General features: G+C 46.6%; 2 protein-coding genes across 2 annotated transcripts in view; one reads left to right on the forward strand and one right to left on the reverse strand.

Annotated features, from left to right (window-relative positions):
- LOC132571225 (zinc finger protein 709-like) overlaps positions 1 to 20,419 on the reverse strand; it is a 1,224,940-nt gene that overhangs the window by 524,724 nt on the left and 679,797 nt on the right. The window lies entirely within an intron of this gene.
- On the forward strand, positions 4,730 to 20,352 carry LOC132571262 (zinc finger protein 436-like). Its single transcript, XM_060238014.1, has 6 exons — positions 4,730 to 4,821; positions 9,412 to 10,002; positions 10,125 to 10,242; positions 10,395 to 10,607; positions 11,920 to 12,021; positions 18,079 to 20,352. Exons 2-6 carry the CDS (start codon positions 9,586 to 9,588, stop codon positions 19,314 to 19,316), a joined length of 2,088 nt encoding a protein of 695 aa, XP_060093997.1. The 5' UTR covers positions 4,730 to 4,821; positions 9,412 to 9,585; the 3' UTR covers positions 19,317 to 20,352.

Raw genomic sequence — 20,419 nt, forward strand, 5'->3', positions numbered from 1 at the left:
TTACAGGATGAGAAAGAAAGAAGAGGCTTAGCAATATCTAACATTAAACTGTACCATCAAGCAGCTGGCTTGGTTGGGATGGAAGATTGGATCAGAAATCCAGATGATAGTTTTACTAACCTATCTATTCCAGGGATGGACAAAATGTGGCTCTTTCACATATGTGTGACTCTCAAAGCCTCCACTGCCCCATCAACCAGCTTGGAGAAGGCATTTCTCTCTTTAGATCACTTCTCCGAGCCAAGCCAGTTAGTGGTTTTGAGAATAAGAACATAAGAGAAGCCATGTGGGATCAGACCAATGGCCCATCCAGTCCAACACTCTGTGTCACACAGTGGCCAAAAAACCCCCCAAGTGCCATAAAGAGGTCCACCAGAATACAGAGCATCATTGCCTCAGACAGAAAGTTCCAACAGTAAGCTGTGGCTAATAGCCACTGATGGACCTCTGCTCCATATGCTTATCCAATCTCCTCTTGAAGCTGGCTATGCCTGTAGCTGCTGCAATTTCCTGTGGCAGTGAATTCCATGTGTTACAAGGTACATTACTTTGCACTTGGCCACACTGAACCTCATCTGCCACGTTGACGCCCACTCACCCAGCCTCAATAGATCCCTTTGGAGTGCCTCACAATCCTCTCTGGTTCTCACCACCCTGAACAATTTAGTGTCATCTGCAAACTTGGCCACTTCACTGCTCACTCCCAACTCCAAATCATTTATGAACAAGTTAAAGAGCATGGGACCCAGTACTGAGCCCTGCGGCACCGCACTGCTTACCACCTTCCACTGTGAAAAGTGCCCATTTATACTCACTCTCTGTTTCCTATGAATTAACCAGTTTTTGATCCATAAGAGGGCTTATCCTTTTACTCCATGACTCTCAATGCATTTAAAGTTTCTTTCCATCTCTCCCTCCCTCCTCTCTGCCTCATGTATCTTCCTTCCTTCCTCCCTCCCTTGCAGCTCTCAAACATCCAACACTCTTGTCTTACGGCTCTCAAACATCTGACGTTTATTCTGTGTGGTTCTTACGTTAAGCAAGTTTGGCCACTCTTGCTCTGTTCAATATGTGGGAGACCACAAGAAGAAGAAGTAACCCTACAATATTGCCTGTAATGTCACCAATAGATGCAAATTGTGATAGACATGAGAGGAAAAATAGTGCCTTCATAATCTCCAAAGATAAAGAGTCTGTAGTCTGTAGATAAGGCAGCAGGTGATATCTGCCTGAGGCTGCTGTTAGAAGGATCCCCAACTCTTTTGAGCCTATGGGCACCTTTGCAATTCTGACACAGGGTGGTGGGTGCAACCACAGAAGGGCCACTGTGGGAGATGGAGCAAGACATACAGGGGGGAGAAACCCAAGTGCAAGGGACACAAGGTGCACTTTCTCAAAATACACTCAGAGAGAATAAAAATGACACTGTAATAGCAGCTTGAGCCCCGTGGCACTGAGCAGTAAGCTGCAGTACTGCAGTACAAACTCTGTGACCTGAGTTCGATCCCAGTGGAAGCTGGGTTCAGGTAGCCGGCTCAAGCCTTCCATCCTTCTGAGGTCGGTCGAATTAGTACCCAGCTTGCTGGGGGGTGGGGTGGGGGAAGTGTAGATGACTGGGGACGGCAAGAGCAAACTACTTTGTAACAAAAAGTCTGCCAAGAAAACGTCATGGTGTGGCCTCACCTCATGAGTCAGTTAATGACTCGTGCTGGCAAGGGACTAACTTTACCTTCGCCAGAGTCGGAAACGAGCGGTGCTTGCACAGGGGACTATCTTTTTATAGCGCGTGTTAAAGCTGCAGTACTGTAGTCTGAACTCTGCTCACAACCTGAGTTCGATTCCATCAGAAGCTGGATTCAGGTAGCCGGCCCAAGGTTGACTCAGCCTTCCATCCTTCCGAGGTCGGTAAAATGAGTACCCAGCTTGCTGGGGGGAAAGTGTAGATGACTGGGGAAGGCAATGGCAAACCACCCCGTAAAAAGCCTGCCGCGAAAACGTGAAAGCAATGTCACCCTAGAGTCGGAAACTAGTGGTGCTTGCACAGGGGACGACCTTGACCTTTATTGCTTGTGTATGGGCTTAGAGTTAACTCCAGAGGCCTGAGCTCCTAGCCAGGCTCCATCTACCCATAGGAAAGAACCCTAATGGGGTTGGGGATCCCTGGCAGAGGCATGAACCCTACCATCTGACAGTGCAGGGGTCTCTAATGTGGCACTCGTGGGCGACATGGCACCTGCCTGATACCAGAGCACTGCTGAATGTAACGGGTGACCCTGGAAACCTGGGGGTCCCTCAATCTAGTATGTGTGCCCAAAGAAGGTCCCATAATGGAGACCAGGAAAACTCCATATTGGAAGGCTGGGCTGGATAGAATCATAGAATCTTAGAGTTGGAAGGGATCTCCAGGGTCATCTAGTCCAGCCCCCTGCACCATGCAGGAAACTCACAAGCACCTCCCCCTAAATTCACAGGATCTTCATCGCTGTCTCACAAGCACCTCCCCCTAAATTCACAGGATCTTCATCGCTGTCTCACAAATACCTCCCCCAAAATTCACACAATCTTCATTGCTGTCTCACAAATACCTCCCCCTAAATTCACAGGATCTTCATTGCTTTCTCGCCTTTAATAACAGCTACCCCCAAAACATTATTTTAAACTGCACAGCCAATCAGATCTCTAGTGGCCCTACTGGGGAGTGCAACTGTCAAGGCGCCTAACAAAGTGCACTTCTGTGTGGAGTTATTTTCTGAGCTTTCTGACCTCCATATCTTTGGTAAAAGACCTCAGCTCCTTAAAGCTCAGGTTTGGGTGTTCCAGCTAATTTTCCCCTTTAAAAAGAAACCCAATGTACTGCTTCTATTAGTAGATCGCGATCTACCAGTTGGACATACCTGGTGTAGATGACTAGGGAAGGCAATATAGGAGTTCCGTGGCACAGCGTGGTAAAGCTGCAGTACTGCAGTCCAAAGCTCTGCTCATGACCTGAGTTCGATCCCAGCAGAAGGTGGGTTCAGGTAGCTGGTTCCAGGTTGACTCAGCCTTCGATCCTTACGAGGTCAGTCAAATGAGTACCCGGCTTGCTGGCGGGGAAGTGTAGATGACTGGGGAAGACAATGGCAAACCACCCCGTAAAAAGTCTGCCGTGAAAACATTGTGTAAGCAGCGTCAGTCCAGAATCTGAAATGACTGGTGCTCATGAGGGCAGGATATGACATAAATGAGACCTTGTTGGGCCGGGCCATGTCGGGTTGGGCCGAGCCATGTGTGTACCTATTTAAGATTAGGTAGCAGAAATATAAATTTTATAAAGAACAGAAATACACCAATTATATATAATTATATATATAAATCATGCTTAAAACGTTAGCACTCATTGGCTTTAAAGATGCTTTCTTTGTATCTCTCCCATGGGATCCAGGGAACTGGGCAAAGGAAGCCCTGGCTGTTTCCTCCATTCCCCAGGGGACCAGGAGGGGGAGAAGCCTCAGCCAACAGAAGCAAGAGAGGCTTGGCTCAGTAGCTCTACTGTGCAATTGAGAGAGCCTAGCATATAGGCTTGCCAATCCCCAGGTTCCAGCAGGGGTTCTTCCGCTTTCCCAGGCTCCTTCCTGCCCCCAGTCAGCTGGCCAGCAGGGGGACACCCCACCCCCACAGCTACCATGTGACTTTCCACCTCCAGAGGCTTCAGTCTCCGATTGGAAAGGCATCCTCTTTGGATGGTGGTCTGTGTTACTTTGAAGAAGTTGGCAGCAACTTGTGAGTAGAGAGGCCAATCCCTCGCTTCAGAGTTGCCAGAAACAGGGGGGGAGGGGGGAGGGAAATGTCTGCTGGGCACTTCATTATTCCCTATGTGGAGATCGATTCTCATAGGGTATAATGGGGAATCGATCTGGAGGTATCGGGGGCTCGGGGGGGGCTGTTTTTTGAGGTAGAGGCACCAGGTTTTCCGTATAGCATCTAGTGCCTCTCCCCAAAGTACCCCCCAAGTTTCAAAACAATTGGACCAGGGGGTCCAATTCTATGAGCCCCAAAAGAAGGTGCTCCTATTGTTCATTATTTCCTATGGAAGGAAGGCATTTAAAAAGGTGTGCTGTCCCTTTAAATGTGATGGCCAGAACTCCGTTTGGAGTTCAATTATGCTTGTCACACCCTTGCTCCTGGCTCCGTCCCAATATCTCCTGGCTCCACCCCCAAAGCCCCCAGATATTTCTTGAATTGGACTTGGCAACCCTACTAGCAAAGCAAGCTATTCCTTCCCCCGTCCTCCCCAAGGGAGGAGCCTCAGCCAATGGAGAAAATAGAGGCTTTGCTCAGTAGCTCCTGTGTGATTGAGCGAGCCTGGCAAAGCAAGCTGTTCTGCAGATGGAAGCAAGATAGAGGGAGAAGGAAGCAGATGAGAGCAAGTTGCTCAGGGGCCTGAGGAGCCCTCTGGGGGGGGCCTGATTCGGCCCCCAAACTGCATGTTTGACACCCCTGTCCCCTTAAAATTACTATATAGGTTGACTCTTGTTATGTTGGATATTGTAATTTCTTCTAAAGTCGCAGGACAGCTCTTTGCCTCGGAGGCACCCGTTCCCTCTCCCGGATGGATCTCCCCCTTTTTTAAAAAGAGTTGGGAGGGAGTGCAGTGGTGAAGATGCTCTTCAAGTGTTAAAGCGAGAGAGTCCTCAGTCCCAGAGAGGCACATGGGAGGGAGGAAGTAATTCATTGCAGAACTGGCCTCTGTGTTTCCGGAACAGCTGCTGCTCTAATCACTTCCCGCTGCATTTCACCATTATGGTGAAGCCATCAACCACACGCTGTTTACTGCCTATGTCTGTAAGACTGTTTACTGTGCTGCTCTTGTTTTGTAATGTCTGTTTTTATGGTATTGTTTTTAACTCTGTTGCTTTATTGTTGTGAGCTGCTCTGAGCCTGCTGGCGGGATAGGGCAGGGTATAAATCTAAAAATTAAATTAATGCCTGCGGCCTGAGGGGGGGAGGGAGATCTAGTGAGTCTAAGGGGGTGGGAGGGGGGAGACAGGGCTATGGGAAGAAGACTGCAGATTTATACCCCGCCCGTCTCTCTGAATCAGAGACTCAGAGCGGCTTACAATCTCCTATATCTTCTCCCCCCCCCCCCCATAACAGACACCCTGTGAGTTGGGTGGGGCTGAGAGGGCTCTCCCAGCAGCTGCCCTTTCAAGGAGAACTCCTGCGAGAGCTATGGCTGACCCAAGCCCTCCCAGAGCCCCAGATGATTGCAGATCAATTCTCCATTATACCCTTAGGGAATAGGTCTCCATAGGTAATAATGGAGTATCCAGCAGACATCTCCCCCTTTCTGATGACCCTGAAGCAGGTGGAGGGCCTCCAAACCGGGGGGGATCCCGTGCCCCCACCTGGGGATTGGCAACCTTAGATGCACTATAACAGGGGTGGCCAAACTTGCTTAATGTAAGAGCCACAAAGAATAACCGTGGGATATCTGAGAGCCACAAGACACAAACATGAGATGTTTGAGAGCCGCAAAGACAGGAGGGCAGGCAGGCAGGCAAATAGATGAGGGAGGGAGATGTGGGAAGAATGCAGCTTTAACTTCAAATGCATTCTCCAAGCTGTGGGCTGGCTTGGCTTGGGGAAGTGATTTAAAGAGACAAAGGCCTTCTCCAGCTGACGGGGCAATGAAGGCTTTGAGAGCCACACAATATGCGTGAAAGAGCCACATGTGGCTCCCGAGCCACAGTTTGGCCACTCCTGCACTATAGGGTTGCCAGTCCCCAGCTAGGGGAAGGGGATTTCCCAGTTTGGAGGCCCGCCCCCCGCTTCAGGGTCATCAGGAAGCGGGGTGAAGGGAGGGAAATGTCTTCCCTATGAAGACCGATTCCCATAGTGTATAATAGAGAATTGATCCGCAGGTATCTGGGGGGGCTGTTTTTTGAGGTAGAGGCACCACATTTGCGGCATAGCATCCAGTGCCTTTCTTCAAAACACCCTTCAAGTTTCAAAAAGATTGGACCAGAGGGTCCGATTTTATGAGCCCCCAAAGAAGGTGCCCCTATCCTTCATTATTTCCAGTGGAGGGAAGGTATTTCAAAAATGTGCAGTCCCTTTCAATGTGATGGCCAGAACTTCATTTGGAGCTCAATTATGCTTGTCACAACCTTGCTTCTGGTTCGATCCCCAGTGTCTCCTGGCTCCACCCCAAAGTCCCCAGATATTTCTTGAATTGGACTTGGCAACCCTAATGCACTAAAAGGAGTGCCAGGTAAGCACCTGCGGGAGCTGGTGTTCACTCTAAGACAGGGGTGGCCAAACTGTGGCTTTTTCAAAACATATTGTGTGGCTCTCAAAGTCCCCAACAGCCCATCAGCTGGCTTGGAGAAGTCATTTGTCTCTTTAAATCACTTCGCCAACCCAGCCCACAGCTTGGAGAATGCATTTAAAGTTAAAGTTGCTTTCTTTCCCCCTCCCCTATCTATTTGCCTTCCTTCCTTCCTTCCTTCCTTCCTTCCTTCCTTCCTTCCTTCCTTCCTTCCTTCCTTCCTTCCTTCCTTCCTTCCTTCCTCTGACATTCATGTCTTCCGGCTCTCAAGCATCTGATGTTTAATATATGGGGCTCCTCCTGGGAGTTTCACTTGCACCCACTGAACATAAGAGAAGCCATGCTGGATCAGGCCAATGGACCATCCAGTCCAACACTCTGTGCCATGCAGAGGCCAAAAAAACCCAGGTGCCATCAGGAAGTCCACCAGTGAGGACAGGACACTAGAGGCCCTCCCATTGTGCCCCTCCCCTAAGCACTCAGAATGCTGGAATGGCCTTGGGTCAGCCATAGCTTGCACAGAGCTGTCCTTGAAAGGGCAGCTGCTGTAAAAAGCTCTCTCAGCCCCACCTACCTTACAGGGTGTCTTGTTTGTGTGTGTGTGGTGTGTGTGGGGGGGAAGGTAGAGGAGATTTTGACCACTCTGAGACTCTGAGATTCAGAGTATAGGGTGGGATATAAATTCAATACCACCACCACCTCCTCCTCCATCTTCTTCCTCTCCTCCTCCTTCTCTACCTTTTTTGCCTTCTTCTTCTCCCTTCTTCTTCTCCCTTCTGCTGCTGCTTGGCCACCTCTGCTCTAAGACAACTGGTTGAGCAATGACTTCAGTCCCAACTAGGGAGAGAAACAGATTCAGCAGGCAGGATCTGGAAGGAGACAAGGGGGCCAGAACTTTGCCTCACAGAAATTTTTGCAAGCCGCAGCCCACTTCAATGGATCCATGAAGATATTGGCTCATGAAAACTGAAGCAACGATAACCATTTTTTCAGGCACTCCAAAACAATGTCCTTTTAGCTTCAGTCTGGCTAATATTGCTGCACTTCTGAAAAGCATTGTGGGTTCTCCATGTAAGTTTGAATAGAAAAGGCAGAAAGGAAAGGTGCCAGTAAAATAAGACTAAAAAGAGCATTAGAGGGGAAATCAGCCTTAGGATCCTTGTGGTTGCCAACCTCCAGGTGGAGCCTGCAGATCTAAAATTACAACTGTTCTCCAGATTATAGAAATCAGCTTTGAAGAAAATGGCTGCTTTGGAGAGCAGACTGTATAGCAGTATACCCCTGCTCAGGGGTCATTAGCACTACTCATTTGCATATGCCACACAGCACTTATCTCCAGAGGGTGTATTAAATTATATCAGCTCAGCATCTACCTTAAAACGTTTCTTGAATTAGAATTGTTATAATAAAACCTTACTCTCATTCAGTGTTCCCTCTAAGCTGCAGAGTCTTGTGAGCAAAAATTCTACTTTGTGAGCCACTTGCATTGAGCTATTGCGTAAATTATTGTGCTCTGGGGTGATCCTTCCTGAGGTAAGACAAAAATGTGTGAGCTGGAGGCTAAAAATCTGTGAGCTAGCTCATGCGAACTCAGCTTAGAGGGAACACTGCTCCCATCCAGTGTTCCCTCTAAGCTGAGTTAGTGTGAGCTAGCTCACAGATTTTTAGCCTCCAGCTCACACATTTTTGTCTTACCTCAGGAAGGATCACCCCAGAGCACAATAATTTACGCAATAGCTCATAACTTTAATGCCAGCAGCTCACAACTTTAATGCAAGTGGCTCACAAAGTAGAATTTTTGCTTAGAGGAACTGGAGCTTAGAAAGAACATTGCTGCCATCGTACTCTTTAGATTTCTTTCTCCTATGTGGCCAAAGTGGCATGATGACGATATCCATCTCTCTGCTTTATATGTTTTGGTTATTTTCCCATTAGAAAGTTTGTCGGATCTTAGAGTTCAGCAAATATCTCACAGGAGGATTCAACAATGGAGCCCAGAAGCAAGGGGTGGTGGAGGGTGGTGGGAAGAAAGAAAGCAAAATAAAATTTAGAGCAGGGGTGTCAAACATGCGGTCCAGGGGCCGAATCAGGCCCCCAAAGGGCTTCTATCAGGCCCCTGAGCAACTGGCTGTGATCTTCTTCCTTCTCCCTATCTCTTGCTTCCTTCTGCATCACAGCATACTCTGCAAGGCTTGCTCAATCGCACAGGAGCTACAGAGCAAAACCTCTATTTTCTCCATTGGCTGAGGCTCCTCCCTTGGGGTATGAAGGGGGAAAGCAGAGCTTGTTTTTCCAGGCTCTCTCAATTGCACAGCAGAGCTACTGAGTCAAGCGTATCTTCCTTCCCCCTTCTGGTCCCTTGGGGAAGGAAGGAAGGAAAGAAGGAAAGAACTGGGCTTCCTTTGCCCAGTCCCCTGGATCCCATGGGAGAGATACAAAGAAAGCACCTTTAAGACCAACAAGTGCTAATGTTTTAAGCATGTTTTAAGGGTATTTCTTTAAAAAATATTTAATTGTATTTGTGTCCTTTATAAAGTTTATATCTCAGCTACCTAATCTCAAATTGGTATACACATGGCCTGGCCCGACATGGCTGGGCCCAACTTGACATGGCCCAGCCCAACCTGGCATGGCCTGACCCAACAAGGTCTCATTTTTAGAAGTCAGAGTCAGTCAAAATTTTTATTGTACATAGCAGAAGTTGCCAACGGTAGCTCTCCAGATGTTTTTTGCCTACAACTCCCGTCAGCCCCAGCCACTGGCCATGCTGGCTGAGGCTGATGGGAGTTGTAGGCAAAAAACATCTGGAGAGCTACCGTTGGCCACCCCTGTGATACAACATTTATATCAGATCCGGCCCTCATATGTTTGACACCCCGGATTTAGAGATTCCAGGGCTCTGCTACTCAGAGCTCCTGCCCAGAATGAGGCCTGCCCCTGCTGCCATCCTTTCCCTTCCCAAATTTTGTTCTCCACAAGGCTCCAGTTGCAAATCTCCAGGGATTTCCTAACCTGGAACAGTCAGTCTTAGCAAGGGGAGGCATGGAATGGATGGTCTGTGGCTCTCTCTGAATCTTAGGGCTGCGTTTTCTTTTCCTAATCAGGCAGGAGCTCCAGATGTTAGCAGGAAGCACCCATTTTGGTCTCTGCTTCTGTGGACAGCATTAGAACTTGTGACCAGGAAAGACGTCCTCAGCTTGGGGGTTCTCCTCAGCAGAAGTCCCCCCCACACACACCAGGGACCAGAAGAACAAGGAGATCTTTTTCCTCTGTGACAGATGGCCCTTGGGCACATACAGACAGTGGGCAAGAAAGACCCTGAAGCTGGAATGGGAGAAGGGAAAGAGTCGAACGCCAGGGAACTGTGGGAGAACACATGGCCGAAGAGCCTCCTGGGTGAGGATGCCCTCTGCTTGGATGTGCCACGCCAGCAATTCAGGAGATTTTGCTACCAGGACACTGAGGGCCCCCGAGATGCATGCAACAAACTCCACCAACTTTGTAACCATTGGCTGAAGCCGGAAAGACACAGCAAGAAGGAGATGCTGGACCTGGTGATCCTGGAGCGGTTCCTGGCCATCCTGCCCCCGGAGATGCAGAGCTGGGTGAGGGAATGCGGGCCGGAGACCAGTTCCCAGGCGGTGGCCCTGGCAGAAGGCTTCCTCCTCAGCCAGGCGGAAAAGGAGAAAGACCAGGTGAGTTGGGTTCATCATGGTAAGAATCTTGGCAAGATTTTAGCCCCAGGGATAGCCGAAGGGGGGGGGGGGCAGGAGCGTTCTCTTTGACTCCTCTCTTCTTCCCCTGTGTGGTGTTTCAGGTGCATGGACCATTTGTGGAGATGTTTGCTGAGTTGGAAAAGAATCCTTCAAAGACCCGCCAGAATCCACATTTCAGGGCCTTCAAGCAGGAGGATTCAATGTGGGACACCTTGCCAGGTAATGGATTCCTTGTGCCTGAACAGCTGTAGCAGTCACAAGATAAATGTTGCATCTCTGTATTTTTCTCCAGGGTGCTGAAGCTCATTGCCACTGTTTGTACTCCTTTGGCCTGTGTTTGAGAGACTGAATTGACCTTCTTTTCTACCTAGGCCTTGGAACACCACTTCCTGAGTCCTCTCCTCTTTGTGCTGGCGTGGGAGCAGCCATTATGCAGCCAGCAGAGGGCAAGGAAGAAGGTCCTGTGTCCTTTGAGGAGGTGGACGTGGACTTCACCAAGGAGGAGTGGGAGCTGCTGGATCCGGGCCAGAGGGTTCTGGCCATGGAAGTCATGCTGGAGAATTCTGAGAACGTGGCCTCTCTCGGTAAGGATCCCTTTCACTTTAATTGACAGGTGCTGACTTGAATTCATCTCCCTGACTGTTGTTGGCAATTGGTACACTCTGAGGATTTTGTGAAGCAGGAGAATATAGCGAGGTAGTGTGCCCAAGTATGATATCCTCTGCCCTCCTGGGCCCCTTTCTTCTGGCCTAGCTGGGATTTAGAGTCTCATTGTGGGCAGCAGACCCCTTTCCTGATTCAGAGCTTGGGAGGGGGCAGATTGGAGTGGGGGATCTCAGTGGTTGCTTCCTGTCTGCCCATTGAAGGAGATGGGTTTCTTGGAGAGGATGCTTCCTGTCTGCCTTTTGAAGGGGATGGGTTTCTTGGAGAGGATGCTTCCTGTCTGCCCTTTGAAGGAGATGGGTTTCTTGGAGAGGATGCTACCTGCCTGCCCATTGAAGGAGATGGGTTTCTTGGAGAGGACGCTTCCTGTCTGCCCATTGAAGGAGATGGGTTTCTTGGATAGGATGCTACCTATCTGCCCATTGAAGGAGATGGGTTTCTTGGAGAGGACGCTTCCTGTCTCCCCTTTGAAGGATGTGGATATACCAGAGGGGTTGCCTCCTGTCTGCCTTTGGAAGAGGTGGGCTTGATGAAGAGGACGCTTCCCTCTGGGCTGACTCTTGATCAAAGCTGCAGTCCTGATTGGCATTTTTGGTTCAAGTTTGCAGCAGCATCTGTAAGCATTGGGATATTTTCAGGCTCACATTTAGGTCTTTCACCTGCTACATGCATGTGCAGGAGACAGGTGGAATTCTAGCAGGAGCTCCTTTGCAGATTAGAAGAAGAAGACGAATACTGCAGATTTATACTGTATCTTCTCCCCCCACAACAGACACCCTATGAGGTGGGTGGGGCTGAGAGGGCTCTCACAGCAGTTGCCCTTTCAAGGACAACTCCTGCGATAGCTATGGCTAACCCAAGGCCATTCTAGCAGCTGCAATTGGAGGAGTGGGGAATCAAACTACATCAAACTGGCTCTCAAACTACACCAAACTGGCCCTCAAACAGGCCACACCACCCTGATGTTGCCAATCCTCCAAGAGATTACAAGGCTCTTTTTTGTAAGCTCTTGGAGGATTGGCTACCTCAGGGGTGTGTGGCCTAATATGCAAAGGAGCTCCTGCTAGGATTCCAGCCCTGGTAGGAGTTACATATTTTGTGGAGCAATGTTCTTGGCTTCTGTCTTTACTGTGTTTGTCTGAGAAGGAAGACAGACTCAGGTCAGGCTGCTTTGGAATGTTCATGCACCTCGAAGTGCCATGGAGAACTTACCTGCTTTTGTTTCTCCCAAAGGAGAACTTCTGACTTCCAGATCTGATCTCAACTCCTGCCCAGAAGAAGAAGAGGACAAAAAGGTGTTCACGCAGAGCTCTGTGGAAATAAAGACAAAAGCAGGTAGCTACTGAAATGCGGGATCCTTGGAGTCGTGGGACTCCCTCAGAGGGGTGGTGGGATTTCTCTGGTTCTTCTCTATCTTATGTAAGATGTCAGGCTTTGCACCCTCCTATAGTGCAGAGGTGTCAAACTCATGGCCAGTGGGCTTTAATCAGGCCTGTGGCTCTCTTCCCCCCCAACTCCCAAAAAGTTGCAAAGAAAACGCGGAGTGGATTTTCCATTCCCAGAGGCAGGTGCCATGTCGCCCATGGGAACCACTTTGGAAACCCCTATAAGAAAGGAAGATTTTATGTCCCTGTGTCAAAGTCATTTGTTAGGAGAGCTGAGTCTGACATAAATGGGACTTTGTGGGGCCGAGCCATGCATGTCCTAAGATGTAATGCTTCTTCTTCTCCTTCATCCTGTCCATTTGATAGTTTTGACTGCAAGTGTAGTCTGTTTCCCCATGTTCCAAGAAAACATTTCCTTTCAAGCAGGGCAAAGAGAGGCCTGGTTTCTCAGTTAAGAAGAAGAAGAAGACTGCAGATTTATACTTTATAAAGACTGCAGATGTACACTTTATAAAGGACACAGGCGAATACAATTAAAGATATTGTTTTTAAGTTAAGATACAAACATGCTTAAAACTCTTGCAAAATTCTGTTTAAAACGGAAAGGTAGGAGAATAGTGGGAGTTTGCAATGCAGTTTTAAAAATAAAACATCAAGGAAAAGCACAAGGATCACACAGCAGAAAACTAAAAAAAATAAAATGCTCTCAGCCTGGAAACACATGAAATGGCAAGGCAAGCCCCTCCCCCCACCAGTCTACTCAGATTAGCAGTGGCTCTCCAGTGTAATATTCCCTTTTGGCTGTGGGTTCCCAAGTTAGAATCCTCACTAGGCACTAGTTCTCACTCCATTTGAGAAGAGATAAAGCTGACTCAGAGCATCTGTGCTCGATTTGCAAGGACACAACTCCAGGAAGCGTCAGCTGGCCATAGGAACGAGTTAAACCTCTCCACTGAAACAGAGTTACAAGAAAAACGCAGAGTGGATTTCCCTTTCCAGTCTGCTCTGCTTATAGGCCTGAGTGGGAAATCCATTCCACATTTTCTTTGCAGCTTTGTTTTTGCTTTAGCTTTTGCAAAGAAAAGGCAGAAGGAGCTGGGATCCTTGGTGGCCTCTTAGCTTTGCAGGGTGAGGAGAGGAGAAGGGAGGGGAGGGGAGAGAAGAGAGCCCCACGGGCCTGATTGAAACTCTCTGGAGGCCAGTTTGGCCCACAGGCTGCACGTTTGACACTCCTGATCTAGCAGGCTCCGCATCCTCCTAGTGTCTGGATATCCCAGTGAGAGTCAGTTTTGTGTAGAGGTTAAGAGCACAGACTCTAATCTGGGAGAACTGGGTTTGATTCCCCACTCCTCCACTTGCACCTGCTGGGTGACCTTGGGTCAGTCACAAGTTCTCTCAGAACTGTTATCTCAAGAGCAGTTCTTGAAAGAGCGCTCTCAGCCCCTATTACTTCACAGGGTGTCTGTGGGAAATGGAATGGAAAGGAGAGTGTAAGTTGCTCTGAGACTCTGAGTGAAGGGCAGGGTATAAATCCAACCTCCTTCTCCTCTTCTTCTTCTTCTCCTTCATCCTGTCTATTTGATACTTTTGACTGCAAGTGTATCTGTTTCCCCCTCTTCCAGGAAAACATTTCCTTTCAAGCAGGGCAAAGAGAGGCCTGGTTTCTCAGTTAAGAAGAAGACTGCAGATTTATACCCCAGCCTTCTCTCTGACTCAGAGACTCAGAGCAGCTTACAATCTCCTATATCTTCTCCCCCCACAGCAGACACCCTGTGGAGTGGGCGGGGCTGAGAGGGCTCTCCCAGAAGCTGCCCTTTCAAGGACAGCTCTGTGAGAGCTATGGCTGACCCAAGGCCATTCCAGCAGCTGCAAGTGGAGGAGTGGGAAATCAAACCTGGTTCTCCCGGATAAGAGTCCGCGCACTTAACCACTATACCAAACTTAACCACTACACCAAACTGGCTCTTAAGAGGGAAAGATGTGTGCAAATTTGGTGTAGTGCCAGTACTGTGTTTTGCCTCTATAACTTGTTTGTAATTGTGCCAATTCTTAAGGCAAGACCCAGCTTTGCTTTTAGCAGCCCCTCCAGATGTCTCTCAAACCTGAAGGGGAGCTAAGGAGTTTGCCTCACAGCGGCACTTCTCAACCCAGCCTGTATCAGTCTAAGAACATAAGAGAAGCCACATTAGATCAGGCCAATGGCCCATCCAGTCCAACACTTTGGCTAAAACCCAAGGGTCATCAGGAGGTCCACCAGTTGGATCAGAACTGGATCCAGAAGCCCTCCCACTGTTGCCCCCCAAACAACAAGGATACAGAACATCACTGCTGTAGATACAGTGTTCTCTCTGTTTTAGTTAACAGCCACTGATGGACTTCAGCTTCATTTGTTTATCCAGCCCTTTCTTGAAACTGGCTATGCTTGTAGTCACCACCACTTCCTGCAGAAGGAATTCCACATTTCAGTTACTCTGTGGGTGAAGAAGTACTTCCTTTTATCTGGTCTAAGCCTTGTTCTCAGCATTGTCAATGAGTGCCCGCGAGTTCTTGTATTGTGAGAAAGGGAGAATAGTACTTCTCTACCTTTTCTGTCCCACCCATAATTTTGTAAGCCTCTGTGATATTACTCCTGAATTGGCATTCCTCTTACTTTTAAATATTTATGACAGCAAAAAAACGACACTCCAATTCCACCGAATTTTACACAAACCTTTTCCTGAATTGTACGAATCACCATAAACCATATTGTCACAACTGCCCTCTTAATGTATGTAATGCTGCCACCAGGAATTTAATTCCAAACACTTTATTTAACGTTCCCCACTTTATTTAACATTGGAAATTGTGCCCAAACTCTAATCTAAGGCATTTTTGTGGGACTATGTGGCCTTGAGAATGTTATTAAAATACATGAATCCAGGTTTTAACAGAACAAAACAAAACTTTATTTGTACACGAAGCCTATTGGTTTCAGGAAGTATAACTACTTATATGTGCAGTGGATAAAACTGTGTAAATTAATAACTACTAGCTGAGGTGTCACATTCATTCACGGCTTACCACTCCTCATTTCTTTTCTTTCACACTCTTATAATACTTTGGCAGTATTAGGGTGGACTCTCTTTCACCTCTCATCTGTCATCTTCATATCAAACTTTAATGGCTTTCACAGCACTAGATGGGTTCCAACCAGAAGACTGTAGTTTCAGACTCTCCATGCTGCTGTTTGACCATGGCTGACATTCTGCTGAAAGCTGACTGCTGACTTCTCTCTCTGTCTCTGTCTCTCTCTCCACACATTTTCTCCGACCAGCTCTCTCAGTAACCAACTAATTACCGCACTCACTCATTCCCCCCTTCACACCCTTTTCTCTACTGCAGCTTACCAACAATTAAAGGAATACTCATATATAAGTCATTACAGATATAATTTCTTACCATTACAAATACATTTATCCACACTTCTTCCTTTCCTAAACATATTACCAACACCACAACACTATATATAGCTTTTTTTACAAGTATTCATAACAAAGTATACAACCTTACGTTATTGTATTTGTCCTTTCAGTTTTATGTTATAGATTGCATGTTCCCCATCACATTTTTTTTTGTAACAGGAACTCCTTTGCATATTAGCCGTGCCCCCCCCCCCGATGTAGCCAATCTTCCTGGAGCTTACAGTAGGCCCTGTAGTAAGAGCCCTGTAAATTCTTGGAGGATTGGCTATATCAGGGATGTATAGCCTAATATGAAAAGGAGTTCCTGCTACAAAAAAACCACAATTGCTTCCCATCAACCACAGCCACCAAAATCCAGGGCTTTTCAGTAGAAAAAGACCAGCAGGATCTCATAGGCATATTAGGCCACATCCCCTGATGGCACCATGGTTCCACATATGGCTTTTTATAGAAAAAGCCCAGCAGGAATATATTTGCATAGTAGGCCACACCCCCTGACACCAAGCCTGCCAGAACTGTGTTCCTGCTCATTACAAGTCCTGCTATAATCTATAATCAAGCTCTTGGAGTGGACAAAACAAGCCCCTTGTGCAGTAGAGGCCCCCAAGAGGCTCGTCATGAAGAGGGGTTGCCAGAGGAGACTTGGAGACTTCAGTAAAGGATATGAGAGAGTAAGGACAGCTCCTGTTCTGATGGGGAAACACTGCAGGGTTTTGGAAAGAATTGTAGATTTATACCCCTCCCTTCTCTCTGAATCAGAGACTCAGAGCGGCTTACAATCTCCTATATCTTCTCCCCCCACAACAGACACCCTCCAAGGTGGGTGGGGCTGAAAGGGCTCTCACAGCAGCTGCCCTTTCAAGGACAACCTCTGCCAGAGCTATGGCTGACCCAAGGCTATTCCAGCAGATGCAAGTGGAGGAGTGGGAATCAAACCCGGTTCTCCCAGATAAGAGTCCGCACACTTAACCACTACACCAACTGGCTCTCAAAGGCAATAGAAGTGGGGAGAAATGTGACTTCATTTGAGCTATTTAGACTCTATTTATACAGATTATGTCTCCCTTACATAGCAAATACAGAAAAAGATTTCTTGGCTGTAGTAGCATTTCCCAATATACTCTATTTTAAACCAAGTTAGTATGTTTCTATTTCCTATTCTCTAATTCTTATTTGTTTCTTTGCAATAACCAGAGTTCAATCATAATACAAAAACAATAAGAAATTCCATTTACAATACAATCAGTTATGTTTCCAGGTAACAATATTCAATATTTGTTTCCACAAGTCCAATAATCATTCATTCCAAAAGCATGTTTCAATCAGAAAATAAATTTTAAATGCAGTGGTTCAAATTTAGAGTTCAGAAATCTAAAGTTCACACAGGAATTCTAGATATATCCTGTTCTGATATTTTGTCTTCATCAGTGAACTAAAAATACAGAAACAAGCAGAATTACATCCACAACCCTCCATAAAGTTAAAATGAACTTCTCATTAGGTATTTCTTACCCAATAGTGACTTCCCTTATGTAGCAGCACAAATATAGGGCACTCTGATGTCTTTGGAGATGGCCTTATTTCTATGGCGGACTGTATATATAATGAATTTCAGTGAGATCTATACTTGTTAATATTGTTACAAAATAGGAGTCAATTTCACCTTTAATAAAAAATATCGTTATTGCAGAAACAGACTCTAAGGCTGATTTCCCACTCACCATATTCCGATCTCACGTTCCTCTTCTCAGCGGGGCTTCCTTCCGATTTCCTTCCCCGGGGCTGCAAGTAATGTCGGCATTTTCGTGCAGCAAATAGAAACTGGGTTTTAGAGGTTTCTGTTCACTGTGCGAAAACGCCAACATTACTTGCAGCCCTGGGCAGATAGTGTGAAATCGAAAGAAAGGAACATGAGAGCGGCATAAGATGAGTGGGAAATCGGCCTTAGTAACAAAGTACACAACCTTGCATTATTGTATTTGTCCTTTCAATTTTATGTTACAGATTGCATGTTCCCCATCACATTTTTTTTGTAACAGGAACTCCTTTGCATATTAGCCATGCCCCCCCCCGATATGCTATTTTCAGTAAAACATTCACCCACATTTTTAAAAAAAATTTATTTAAATGTTGTTCTTAATGTATAGACCAGGGGTGGCCAAACTTGCTTAACGTTAGAGCCACATAGCATAAGTGTCAGGTGATTGAGAGCCGCAAGACGTGAGCATCAAGTATTTGAGGGCTGCGAGGAAGGAGGGAAGGAAGCTAAGTAGGTGGGGGAGGGAGGTGGAGGTGGAAAGAAAGCAGCTTTAAACTTTAAATGCATTCTCCAAGCCACTGGCTAGCTTGGCTTGGAGAAGTGATTTAAAGAGACAAGCTGGCCAATAAGGCGGTCGGGGCTTCAAGAGCCACACAATGTGCATGAAAGAGCCACATGTGGCTCCTGAGCAGCAGTTTGGCCATCCCTGGTATAGATGGTATGTTGTCCTTTCTTGTATGTTGCTTACCGTGATCCCAGTTGGTTTATTGTTCTCTCTTTATTCCAGCAGGAGACGTCAAGGAGTCAGTTGGGGGATTTAAGGGGTTCTTCCTGGGAAAAGCCCAGAATGAACAGGCCATGGGAGACTTTGGGAATAGAGATGGACCACAGAGCCAGGAAGGAAGCTGTACAGTGAACAGGGATGGTAACTCCATTCCTTTACAAGCAGGGGACTTCCATGAAATCCCAGTTCACAGCAATCACCAATGGACTCATTCAGGAGTGAAGCCGTTTATCTGCTCCAAGAGTGGAATGATTTTGTCCATTGGAAGGAAGGGCAATGTATTCTTTCCAAACGACATTATAACGAAGGCATGTAAATGGTCTTATTGTAGAAAGTACTTCAGATACAGACCACAGCTTCTTGTACACCAAAAAACACACACAGCACAGAGGCCTTTTGAATGCTCAGAGTGTGGAGAGAGATTCAGTAGGAGTTGCAACCTTCAGCAGCATCAGAAAGCCCACAGAGAGAAGAAAAGTTTTGAGTGTTCAGAGTGTGGAAAGAGACTCAGTACCAGCATCAATCTTCAACGGCATCAAAGAAGCCACAGAGGGGAGAAACCTTTCGAATGCTCAGAGTGTGGAAAGAGATTCAGTCAGAATTTCGACCTTCAAGTGCATCAAAGAAGCCACAGAGGGGAGAAACCTTTTGAGTGCTCAGAGTGTGGGAAGAGATTCAGTAGGAGCAGCAGTCTTCAAGAGCATCGAAGAATCCACACAGGGGAGAAACCTTTTGGATGCTCAGAGTGTGGAAGGAGATTTAGGGTCCGTAGCAGTCTTCAGTGCCACCAAAGAACACACACAGGGGAGAAACCTTTGGAGTGCTCGGAATGTGGAAAGAGATTCAGTCACAGTAATAGTCTTCAGCGCCACCAAAGAACCCACACCGGGGAGAAACCTTTTGAATGCTCAGAGTGTGGAAAGGGATTTAGGGACAGTAGCAATCTTCAGTGCCACCAAAGAACACACACAGGGGAGAAACCTTTTGAATGCTCAGAGTGTGGAAGGACATTCAGTAAGAGCCGCAGTCTTCGAGAGCATCGAAGAATCCACACAGGGGAGAAAACTTTTGGATGCTCAGAGCGTGGGAGGAGATTCAGGCATAGTGGCAGTGTTCAAAAGCATCAAAGAGTCCGCAGAGGGAAGAAACCTTTGGAATACTCAGGGTTCAGCGGGATGGAAGAAGGCCATGCACCCCTCGATTGCTTGCAAACGGACCCAGCTCGGTGCTTGCCACCCTAAGAAAGCAAAAGAACTTTCCAAAGGAAACAGGAAGATAGAGAGGTAGCACATGAAAGACCAAGGGACTTTCTCTGGGCAGAAGTTTTCGCAAGTCAAAGCTCGTTTGGTCAGGCAGAAATGAGAATGAAGATGCAGCAGACCTTATGGACAACGTTCCTTTTAAGGTGTGGAGCCGTGTCAGCAAAAATCCTAATCTGTGAGTCAAAAATGGTGACCGCTTTAAAATTGTGAGCAGGCCTGCAGTTTGTTTGGTTTTTAAAAATGTATTTCAGTTTGCTCATTTTTTGACAATACAACTGAACTGAATGGGTGCTACACAACAATGTAGTATTTTTTTCTCCTGCCACTCCCATTCTTTCAATGGAATTTGTGTGAAATATTTTAGTGAGTTATGTCTCAGATGAGTCCTCAGAGACCAGATACAAAGAATACACAATAATGCAATTGCAGAGGACAAAACATTTTAGATAAAAACCAGGCAACGTGAAGTATTCCACATCACTGTTATTTAGTGGGACAGATATAAGCACATGATTAACCTTCTCACTAAAATCACAGGGACTTACAATTGATCTGATGTTGAGTGTGCTCATTTCCAAATTTAAAACTTAGCTTTAAAAGAATTAAGTATTTTAAATAGGAGTTGTTTGTAATACCGCACACTCCTAGCAGAATTTGGCATTTAGCCAAAAAGACACCAGTCTGAGTATCGCTATTGCCAATGGGAAACTGGGATTATTTTAAACAGTACTTGTTTGTAATGCATCTGTGAAAAAAGTCCTATGTAACTTTGCGTTAATTATGAAGGCTAGCATAAATTGTGCATCCCTTCAGTTGATGTGAATACCATCCTTATAAAATATCAGACAAGAATAAAGAAAAGATTGTTTCCTCTTTCTGAATTCTGCCTGTATACAAAGGAAACCTAATATTCCAGGCCAAATTGGTATATAAGATTGGACCATTGAGTATGTCTTTTTGTTTTCCCAAAAAAAATTCACAATCTAATTTAAATTAAAGATACAAAGCAAAGCAACCTGATCAGCATTTGTCCTTTATTGCCTCCTATAAATCAGCAGCAATAATGCAAAACCAACACCTAT

The sequence above is a fragment of the Heteronotia binoei genome, chromosome 5, assembly GCF_032191835.1.
Source record: "Heteronotia binoei isolate CCM8104 ecotype False Entrance Well chromosome 5, APGP_CSIRO_Hbin_v1, whole genome shotgun sequence".
NCBI lineage: Eukaryota > Metazoa > Chordata > Lepidosauria > Squamata > Gekkonidae > Heteronotia > Heteronotia binoei.